Source organism: Pungitius pungitius, chromosome 5 (assembly GCF_949316345.1).
Source record: "Pungitius pungitius chromosome 5, fPunPun2.1, whole genome shotgun sequence".
NCBI lineage: Eukaryota > Metazoa > Chordata > Actinopteri > Perciformes > Gasterosteidae > Pungitius > Pungitius pungitius.
The window spans coordinates 5,090,507-5,102,060 of record NC_084904.1 but is presented as its reverse complement, the minus strand read 5'-3'; the positions used below and the strand labels follow the sequence as shown (position 1 = coordinate 5,102,060).

The 11,554-nt window shown below is 47.6% G+C and overlaps 1 protein-coding gene across 1 annotated transcript; it reads right to left on the bottom strand.

Moving 5' to 3' along the window:
• Nucleotides 1-207: 207 nt before the first annotated feature.
• Nucleotides 208-11,202, bottom strand: vps37ba (VPS37B subunit of ESCRT-I a). Its single transcript, XM_037482870.2, has 4 exons — nucleotides 10,998-11,202; nucleotides 7,608-7,779; nucleotides 3,279-3,361; nucleotides 208-2,638 (listed from the first exon to the last, which is right to left on the bottom strand). The coding sequence occupies exons 1-4, from the start codon at nucleotides 11,100-11,102 to the stop codon at nucleotides 2,138-2,140; spliced, it is 861 nt and encodes a 286-aa protein (XP_037338767.2). The 5' UTR covers nucleotides 11,103-11,202; the 3' UTR covers nucleotides 208-2,137.
• Between the last annotated feature and the right edge of the window lie 352 nt (nucleotides 11,203-11,554).

The window sequence follows — 11,554 nt, the reverse complement described above, 5'->3', positions numbered from 1 at the left end:
GTTTCTGATAAAACCTCATTCACTATCACCTCAGCAACACTAGATGGCTGTCTTGCTTCATTTGAAAACAGCAACCTGTTGCTTATTGCACAATCCGCAAGGCCGGAGGTAAACTGCTCATCCTTACGAGCCACATCAATGAGCACACTGGGGACATTAAGGTGAAAAGTCAGATGGGTAACAATAAGGCAACTAGATCAAAGCGGATACAAAATTGGAGATTTATTGAACTGGAAAATAGCATTAAATTGCACAGAAACATTCATCTTACGTAAATACCTACATTACACTGAAAATATTACCAACCACATATAGAACCATGAAGTTTGAACAGAGCAGCTCAACAGCTAAACAAAGAACTATTAAAGGAATCATCAGACTGGACTAAACAATAAAGAGCAATGGCCATGCACACAATTATCCATTGTTAGTTTTTTTTCTAAAGAAATGCCGTTTCTCTCAGTCTTGATGTTTTTAGCTCCAGTCCAGACATTTCGGTTCTTCTGGTGTGCTTCGTTCGCCCTGCTTCTCTGCTTTGAGATGACACAAAATTTTACGAAGCCCTGTTATTTCCCCAGCGACAAGACATGCAGGAGGGGGGTGAGGGGGGGGGGGGGGGGGGGGGGGGGGGTTGGCCTTGCTCTGTCCCGGCGTTGCTGCTTCTAGTTGGGAAAGCAATGTCCCGATCAGCCACCAGTCAGAGGCTGGCTTTCACCGACCATCTGGCGGAAATGGAAGTCAGCAGCGGCAGGAGGAGGAGGAAGAGGAGCAACAGCTCGGTTTGCTGCGGGGTGGAGTGGTGGTGGTGGTGGTGGGGGGGGGGGGGGTTGTTCTAACCCCAACAGCTGATCATAGAGAAAGACTGCAGGGTTAGTCAGCCGGACGCCATTGACGTCACTTCAAGTGTAGGCACTCGTGGCTCTTCATCAGCGCACAGCGACACCGGTTGGGAGGAGGAAAAAAAAAAAATCACAGATCACACCAGAGAAAAGAAAATGACCTCGCAAGTTCCTCGAGAAGAGAAATGTCCCTTGCGTGTTTACAAAATTGTGTTTGAGGTTCAACATCAGGTATGTCAGGGGACGATGGTGCACTAGTTCACGAAATGTTTCACTTGCATGAAGAAAAAAAAAAAACACGTTGAACACGGAGTGAAAGTCTTTGGTGCTCAAGTGTGAAACTCACAAGAACGGTTGCAGGGATTTTCTGATCTCGATTGAGGAAAATTTAAGACAACAGACATTGTATCAAAAAGTGTTTCATTACAACGGGAACCCACAGAAAAACAAACCAGTGTACTGTATGGCTATACAAGAAAAGAAAAATCCTTCATTTCAGGCGACGGGGCCGAGTCATTTGTCACAAAAGGTCAGCCGACCCCCTTTTCTTTTTTATACTTTTGCCACAGACGGGCCGAGCCGGTCAGTCGGGCCTGGGCAGCTCCGCCCGCTCTCTCTCTCTCTCTCTCTCTAGACGAAGCGTCCGCATATCAGAGAAGAGACATGCCAACCACAGCCCTTCCTTTTTATACACAAGTTAAATCATTAGTAGTATATGGTTAAACCGACACCGGCACTCTAATATCTCCACGTACCTTGTGAATTTTTTTTTCTTACAATTTTAAATATGCAAGTCACGGCGTGTGATGCAGTTTTCGCCTGAATGCATTTTTGGATTACTGCACAGTAATTGGGGTCTCTTTGCTTGCATTTGAATTAAGATGTATGCATGGATGGAAATCACTAATCAAACCCTTTTAAAACAAGGGGATGTGGAGAGATGGGTGAGCACCAGCAGGAGACGCAGTGGTCCCAGCTCAGACGGCCTGCGTCCGGGCCCGGGGACAGCCCGGACCGATCCCGCCCCTTTTTGTATTGGTTGTCCATTGGCTGTTGGGAGTGTTAACAGGCGCGAGAAGTGATAGCGGATCCACAGATTATCGGATTAGCTGGACACAACCCGGCGGGGTCTGCCCTCCCGCCTTCCAATTGGTTGTATTCCAAGAGAGGCCGCCATTGTAGGAAAAAAAAAGAAGAAAAAAGGAGATATATATATTTATATATCGTTCCCGTGGAGTTCTGGTAGTGGATAGTTTGCGACGCACACTCCTCTTGCAGCGGCAGTTGCCTTTGTTCACCTACTGCATGATGAAGCCGGGCTGCGGGGCCATGCGGGGCGGGGCCCGCTGAGGCACAGCGGGAGGGTATTGAGACAGGAAGTGGTTCGGGTAGCCAGAGGGGACGTTGGGGAAGACCTGGCCAGTCCTGGGAGGAATCGGTGGGTACGGCGACGCCGAGTAGAAGGCTTGGGGAGGCTGGGGGGCGGCTGCCTGAGCCGGATTTAGAACCGGAGCTGGCTGGGACGGCGGGAGTGGGGGTTTCCTCCTGGGCTGGGCCACGGGGGATGGGCTATCGGCCTCGCTGAGGAAGGGGGAGGCGGAGGAGAGTCTGCCCGCCGACACATCCTGAGATCGGGAGTTGGGGACGGACCCCTGGGGGAGCCGGTGACCGCTCAGCACCATCTCCTGCAGCTTCTCGATCTTCACCCGTCTCAAGTGGGCCAGCTTCCTGTTGCTCTGGTATCCGTCGACAAAGGACTCCAGGGTCATGTCGCCATCCAGGAACGAGTCGGCCATGTTCTGTGGGCAGCGGTGTAGAGATGTGGGAACAGCGTTAGTGAGAGAACAATTAAAAGAAATAAAGACAAATCAGCGCTAGATATGTGCGATGTAGATCCGAGGCTAGTTTTAAGCTGGAAAAGTCAAACTTACGCAATTAAAATGTCAATAAATGACAGACTCCATTCTGACATTGTCTCATTCGACATGACAAGTGGCTTGACTTATCAGAAGATTGATAACTGAAGATATTGGGAGGTGCAACAGTAAAACTATAAAGAAATAAAATTATTCCATGAGGCCTCGGGTCAAATGAAGAGTTGTCGTATGGTACTGTGAGGAACCTTGAACCGGTTATGGAAAAAAAACAGCTCCTCCGATTCCTAGTGTTACAGCAGCGCCCCTTGTTGGGTTTTCTCCCTAATATTATTTTAGAATCTTAGACAATAAGAGCATTACCCCAATTGAGTCAATTTTATAAAAACATTTAAATAAAATCGCCCAAACGGGCCTCGGCTGACAGGTAGCTATTGGAGGGAGGAAATGTTGGACCAAGTCATCCTTCTGTTGTGGTTTGAACACTGGAGCCTTTTGCATGGACTTCGTAGTTTTATATTCCTGCGCGTACGAACAGCAGATCGGCGAGGGGTGCAGCGCTTACCTCCGTCTCTTCCTCTATTTTGGCCCCCTCCGCCTGCAGCAGGGCCAGCAAGATGTCCAGGGAGATGTTTCCAGACTTGTGATCTGTTCAATAAAAAAAAAAAGACAGTCCAGATGTTATTTTCCTGACAGAATGACACACGTAGTCCAGATGTGGAACCAGACGATGACAAAACTTTTGTGCTGTTAGTATTGAGTTTAACTCAAGGTTCTTTGTCTGGGTCCAGGCAAATATCCATATTTTAAAAAAAAAGGTACGCCCTTTTGAGTGTAGTCGTTTTTACTGCGTATAAATTAGTTCTTTGGAGAAATGCCCCCCCACATTGGTGAGTGATTATGCATGAATACCATAAACCGTTGTTTTGCTCGGTTTAAATAGTTCTTGTGACGGAGGCTCCTTTCCATCTGTGAAACCGAGAGGCAACAAGAACAATTGAACAGTCATCTCATGCTTTTTGAACAGGGCCGAGTCACAAGAAGCCCGGCGTACTGTTTACACGGTGCTCCCAGCAACACAGATGCCATCTGGATTAACTTTGCGGCTCAGTCAATAAAATATTTTGCGGGGGAACCCTGCCCCCCCACCCCCTCTCCCCCAAATAAACCCTTCTGTAATTAAAATGAAGTGAATGATAATAATGGGCCCCTTGCATCCAAGCTGAGCCAGGACATGTAACATCAGCCCGTCTTGGTGCTGTGACCGACACGTCCAAACAGCCGCTACGCCGCCCTGTTTGCTGTGAACCTGCAAAGGCCCACAGAGTCCACAGAGTAAACAGAGAAACGCCTCAACGTCTTTAAGGAGGGGGGGTCTGTTGGTTTTGGATTCTAAGCCGTACTGCAAGTCAACACCAACCAGGGCGGCGAGTACATACACACAATCAAAACCAGCGGCACTGGGTACATCATCGTCACCTCGCCAGCATTCCACCAAGACAAGACACGAGAAGGTAGTGGACCTCCTTTATTCCAGCCGAGCCTGCAGTCTACCCCGGACATGCGGCCCCAACATTGACTTGCCTCTATGGGAAGGCCAGGATTTGCATCTCACGCATGACAGGGCTGAGTGTGTGTGTGTGTGTGTGTGTGTGTGTGTGTGCACCTGTAAACACATATCATGCCCTGCATTGCTCACATTAAGATATTTTGTATGTAAATGCTTTTATTATAAAGCAGTAAAAGCAAAAGATAAAAATCCTGAGCCGCAACTTAAAGCTTAAACGGTACTGTGGTGTTGGGTCCCATTACCATTCTCGTCCACAGGGGCCTCCACTTATCGACAAATTAAAATTCCTTCGTGGTTCATTAAGCGGATTATTAAGTGCTCAATTAACTGTTAACTGTGTTAAGAGTAAAAGGTAAAAAAGAAAATGTTACTTAGCAAAGTCTAAGCTACTACCACATTTTCCTCAGGTGTGGTAATTGCTTTAGAGTACACGAATGTAAGCTCCGGTCATGATCTAAACGAGCAGCTGGCAGTGTGATAAATACAGGGGGAATTTTAAGACGTACATAAATGTTCCTGGGAGATCTGCACTACACCAGGAGTATTAGGGGGTTTCCTGTATATTCTCTCTCTCTCCCTGGTAAAAGTAACAACTAAACCTCAAGAGATAAGATTTCACCCCAAACGCCAATGGCTCAGCACTCTTGCGGTTTAAATAACTAGCTAAATGCTTGAATTATGCAACAAGTTGGTCAAACTGGCTACGGTTTGGCCTTTTAGTGCTTGGCTTCTCAGCGTTTGGAAGGATAAGCTCCTCACTTTAACAAAAAACATCACGTCACACAGAAGAGAAACTATGATTGGCTAACCGCTAATGGCCACTCTTCACGATATCACATTTAAGTTGTGCGAATATTTCACAAAAATTTATTGTGACGAGCAGCCCGGTGGAACCGACAGTAGTTCAGGTTGTTGTTCTAGATGTGCTGCCCTTTTTTCGTTTTTTCGGCTTCAAGCCAAAATGAAGCCGAACCTTGTGCCTTCAAAATCAAGTCCATTGGGACTTGTTTATCTCAGCGGGTTCGGCTGTAGATGTTACGAAAAAGAACACAACACTTTACAACATGGTGGGTTCACCGCTGTGTCTGTGCACTGCCTTCGAAAAAGCAGAGGCAGCGCGATCCACTTAAATGTGGGCGACGTGGTTTAAGTTATATGTAAAATGAATATCGCAGCGCCAAAAGTTATTCCACCAGAGTGTGTGATATGTCAATTTATCGCATACTGCTACAGGCCTACACTCTGCTTGGTTCACGTGTCAGCGGGCTGACGTGAGTGGGACAAAACGTGACAATATTGTATAATTTCCGCCCTTGACAAATGAGCCGATGGAAAAAAAAATGGTTGAGGAAATTCAACTGTTAACAAGACAAGAGATTAGTCAAAAATGGAATTTTCACCATTAAAAAAAAAAGAAAAGAAAAGAAAGTGGAAGCTGTTTGATGCCAAAATATTGCGTCGATATGCCAGATTCTGATCGAGTGGAAAAACGTTCCAAGACGTACCGAGGCGGACTGAGCAGCCCTCCTCCGCACAAAGCTGCGATTCTCTGGTGGAGCAGCGAGCCCCTCCGGTGCACACAACACAAAGTCTGGCGATCATGAGACAGACATTTAGTAAGTGGCTCCACATCGGGTCTCTCTCCGTCTGTCCGTGGCTGTTTTAAGCCCGCCGGCAGCACAAAGGAGCCACTGTGGGCCGGGGGATGCTAGGTGGTGGCGACGGGGCTGCCCCTGCCACCCCGGCCTCCGTAGGCCACTGGACAGCGAAGAGTAAGGCAGAGGCCACACATTCCTCCCGTCATTCCCCTACGTCTCCGCGCAGAAGATCCCCCACGAGGACGAGGACGACTGGTGCATGGGAGGCGGGGGGGGTGGGAGGGTGACGGGACAGTGACTAATCTATTTGACAAAAGTCTGCTTACAACACACGAGTCATTGAAGTCCTGCGGCATGTCGTAAAGCGAGGGCGGCCTTTTTATCGCCCCCAAATCAACAAAGAAAAAGAAAAAAAACTGCCTCTTTTCACTTGTTACACTAAAGCATGTTGCAATAGGAAAGCATCAGCCGCTAGGTTCAGGAAACAAAAACCATGGATGTGCCGGTTTTTGAAGTACGCCAGTTATGTGACAGATAGAATTAATCTCCTCCCCACGAACCCGAACAAGCGCTTACAGATGGATGAGATCTAGTGGTGCGATAAATATCTGAGGAAAAATTAAATATTGACTTTTATACTAGTAGGGCAGCAGACCTACTAGTATAAAAGGTAGGTGTCGGCATGTTGACCTGCCGACACCTTTAGAAGAGGGAAGAAGGCAAAGTCAAACTTTTATCAGCGTGGCGGAATAATCGGGCAGGCTATTTTGAGCCGGCTGCTTGGCAACCGGCACATGCGTCACACACTACGAGCTACTATGAAAGTGCGCCTTGAGGGTTCATATATTCCTGAAAGTCGCTTATGAGAAGTCGCAGCACAAATCAGATCTGGAACCAGCTCAAGCCCGAAAACGGAGTTCAAGTCACAGGACAGCGGGGCTTCTGGCAGAAAGGAAGAAAAAAAGGGAAGCTACGGCGTCTGATGGGAAAAACACAAGGAAACCTGCACAACAGGTCTCTCCAGTGGGTGTGAATGCAGAAGAACGGAGAAAGCCTCCTATGAGGGTGACGGACTGTTGTTATGGAACCCTTGTCACACTTCTGCATTGCATCTCAGCTGTCACCATTCAATTATCTAAATAATAACCGTAATTATGGTTTTGGTCCCTTCAACGGAATTGAGACACTGATCTGTAAACTATTTGATTTCCACATACTTTAATAAATGTGAGACGAGATGTGGTCTACCAGGAAAAACGCCAATCTGGAAAAATTGGTTTTCAGATGCTTCAGCTGGTGGTTTTCAGTAAAAGCGTTTTTTTTTATATGTAATACTTGCCTGGTTTATGTACAGGGCTTCTACAAAAAGATAATGAAGTATTCCAGGTACACACACACACACACACACACACACACACACACACACACACACACACACACACATATGCATTTATATACGTGTACAGTACCGGTAATAAGCCACCAGCACATAGGGACCCTGGAAAGCTTCTCTGTAATATCAATCCCCTTTGAACATTAAGAAGCCAGAAGAGCCGACAAACGTAAAGCCAACTGCGTTATTGTGTACATTTCTGTTTGACGCATTTTGTTTTTGGACAAGTGCTGAAATTTGGTACGGTCCGGAAAACATTAATAATTCAAGTGGCTGAGAGGCTCTAATCAATAAGCGCAGTTTGGTCTCCGATTCACGCGTCAGCTGCTGTACCTAGGGTGGATTTGCGGAGCTGGTAGGACTCAAAGTCCTCCTGAAGACTGTTGTAGCGCTTGGTGAGCTCCTCCTTCTTGTGATCCAGTGTGGGCTGCAGGGCCAGGTTCTGCTCCGCCAGGGTTCGGTTGCCGACCAGCGTCGACGCCTTGCTCTGCTGCACCTCCTGCACCTACGAGGACACGACAAAATCAACCACAAAGAAACAAGAACCACGCGAGTATCCAAAGTTAGCAGTTCTTTGTTTTGTTTTTTCAACGTAATCTAATAAGATCGATACTTTGCTGATACTTCGGCTACCATGGTGTTGTGAAATCTGGGAGTGGCCGGTATTTTGCTCTCTGATAACCTTCTTGCTGTGTATTCCACCCCTTCGTTTCGCGTCTGGTAGCAACAAAAAAAAAAGATGGCGACGACCAAAATGCCGAACTTGAGGTTTTAACTTGAGCGCGCTGACTACATATATAGGGATGTTATTAAGAATGTTGAATGTTTTTGACTTTGGGACACTTGAAATGATTTTGGCAACAAAAAGCCTGGAGATCACCTGCTGTAATCAAACAAAAGTATCTGTATCATGTGGCAACAATAGTGGCAACTAAAAAGAAGTAAATGTGATCAGGGGTCATTGACTCCCTTTTCTCTTTTTAACTCTGATCAGCGATATGAGGAAGTAGCCCACACCACACATGTCAGACTCACGGCCCGCGGGCCACATACGACCCGCCGGGGCGTCCAGTGCAACCCGCCGCCGGAGTGCGTACGCCGGGTGACAGCAGTCACAGTCAGTCAGTCAGCGAACCCTCGGCCGCGCCGTTCGGATCAGCGCACCCCCCCCCGTACAGATTGTCAGTGGGCAGTATCTGGCCCGAACCTGAAATGAGTTTAACACCCCTGGTCTACACATGTATAACGAAGAGCAGCCACAACTACAGCCAATGGAAATGCGCTGGTTGCTGACAATTTCCTGTTCACCATTTTTGCTTGGGGAAAAAAAAGCAAATGTCTCCTGCTACTTCCCAATGACTCATTTCACACTGACAACAACCAGCATGCTATAATGTGCAAATATGACCAGGATTGGTCAGCGAGAACTTGCAGGAAAACTCAAAATAGACTGGCGGAAAATCACACAGTTCATGCCGGAAACGCCGCTAAATGAGCCCGTTTAAACCACTGGACTTTTCTTATCCCGAGGTGACCGGCCTCCTTTTTCTACAAAGCCCGATTCACTTATTGGCCGCGGCCCGCTGGAGAAGCGGACCTTTAAATAGCATCCCTAACTGCAGGCTTGTGAGCACGTTGTGAGGGGAGGCGGGGGGGGGGTACTCCATTCGCCCCCGCAAGAAGAAAAAGAGGGAGGGAATGTAGGTTAGGAGCGTGTAAGATGGACCACAGACCTGGATTTAGAGACAGCAGGCCAACCACAAATGGACTTGCTGCTGTTGTAGTAGTAGGCCTCTAAAATTAGAAGCACATTTCTCTTCAGGAATTCCACGAGTAAAAGCGACAAGACAAGCTCACAGGGCGTTGTTTGGATTACCCTCCTAAAGATAAGAAGCCAAATGAGAGATGATCGTCGGCTTAAAAGCAACTCTCTTTGAAATGCGACGTAAAGGCGAAAGCTTTTCAAACGAAGCCATGAACATTGCTCGTTCGAAGCGGAGAAGTGGGTCACCTACCGGGTCGAGAAGATGCCGGCTTTTAGCACAGTGGACACTACCAAGTCAAGCTGCTGCTGGAAAAAAGATTCAACAGCTCATTTTAATTGTGTCCTGCCGCCAAAGCAAAAAATAGAAAGACAGACCTACTGGTACACCGACAAAAAAAGTAATGCAGGGCTTTCAACAAAGGTACAACACGCTCGAGTTCAGAGAATCCAGGTGCGCCGAATTCAAACAAATTCCGCACAGGAAACGTTTTGCATTATTCAAAAAGGGGCGAACACGTGCAACCCGTCGTTAGCCTTTTCGCGACTAATCGGGCTGATTACTGCCTCCAGCGGACACCACGCGTCCGCACACCTGCGGTGGAGCGGGTACGCGTCCACGTACTCAAGGTGCTGGGTTCTCAGCGCTCTCAGGTTCCACCCGACGCCTCGTGACACCGCCTTTTGTTCCCGTCCGGCGCTTTGCAAAGAGACGACTTCCTCAGGGCCGCGCAAAACCTTCGGCTCAGACGTGCCATCACTTGTCTGGTTCCATCCCTGCAGGAGAGTCTCATGACTTCACTCTGTGTCCTTTGGCTGTAAGCTATAGGGAAGCAGGGGGGGGGGGGGGAGAAGCACTTTGACTGATGCACAGCAGCCTTTAGTTGTGTTTGAGCGTTCGGCCACAGGTGGGTTGAAATGAGACCGCCACAAGGGAAACACTCAGCACCATGACGACGGCAAGAAGTTCTGTGCCCTGACAATGTTTCCAATTACTGATTACGGGTCTGAAAAGACTAGGAGGGGTGAAGAAAGCGTTCGCCCTCTACAGTGACACAGTGGGAAGTATTCCCCAAACACCAGGGATTGTCAGGGCGAAATAAAGCATGTGGGAAATCACCATGAGCACAAATCTTGTATTTTCAAAAAAAGGGAGAGGAAAAAGGAAAATGTGCCAGCACTCACAGCTTGTTATGTGGGAAACTGGAGCTTATCATTGGACTTGTGAGGTGATAAGATTGCTGGTAGACCTGCAGTGGAAATAGTCCTTGTGCGGTCGGATCAAGCCCCCCCCCCCCCACCACCCATATAATGAATTAACACAAGTACAAAGGTGATCTGGTGAACCGGACACAGCTTTGCTCAACAACAAAAGAACCGGTTGTGAAGAAGACGTGTCGTAATGATGAACTACCGATTGTTCCGGCTCCGTGGAGCTGAGTCATACCTGGAGTCGTGTTTTTGTTTGGTATCGGTGTAACCTGCGCAGTCGGTCACAAAGCGGTCATTTATCGCGTGGATTTTGGTGTGGCGACCTGTGCCGAAAGTGCCGGGAAACTACGCTTTTGTTTCACTTTCGAAATATACAGGAGGAAAAACTCTACATTCGTTTTAAATAAATAAAACCATCGCTCCGGTTAATAAATACGAGTCGACGAGCGCGAGCTTCGCCCTGGAGTGGGTTCCCTCGCGCGTGGTAAACTTGAGACAAAGCTCGCTCCGGCTGCCTCCCCAAGGTTAACGAGCGGTTGCCTTGGTTCGGTTTGCACAACTATTACGTTTGGTGGGCAGCGCATGTTGGTGACACGGACGGGGAGCAGCTATTCTCGCACCCTAGGAGATGTGCAGAAAGCACAACAAAGGGTTGGAGGAAGAAAACACACACACACACACACAGTGACCGAGAAGGAGTCAGTGGCTACAGTTGGAGAAGAAACGCGGATAACGTTAGCTCAACATACCTCATCCATCTGCTGGACCATTTTGGAGAGTTTTTCGTCGTCTTCTAGAAACTCGTTGAGTTGAGTCATCGAGTATGCGTCAAACTTGCTGTTAAAACTCGACATTTTAGCTGGTGTGCTTCTCTCGGCCTGTGAGCCCTCTTCTCGCTCGTCGGATTGTGACAGCTGACTGAGCTTCTCTTACAGGAAGTAGTGTCAGGCCCCGTGATGCCTTCACGGGCTGTCGGAAAAATCGTGTTGACCGGTAAACCCAACGAGTGGCGAAAGAAAACACGTTGTAGACTTTCATTGGCTGTACATTTGACGTTTTCAAGTTTAGGACTAGTTATAGATGGACAAATACATATAAAAAAACTTGTTTTACTTATTTAAATCCTATTTTAAGATAATACAAATATTATCTGTAAATCAAAGTAGGCCTAATTTCCTCGCCTCTAGCTTCTGATAAAAGACACTAGCTGCACTGTGACGTGGTAAATTAGTTATGGTTGCTGTCAAGTATTGAAGCACCACGATAAATATGGCCACAACAGAAGCTAAAATTCATGTATTATACT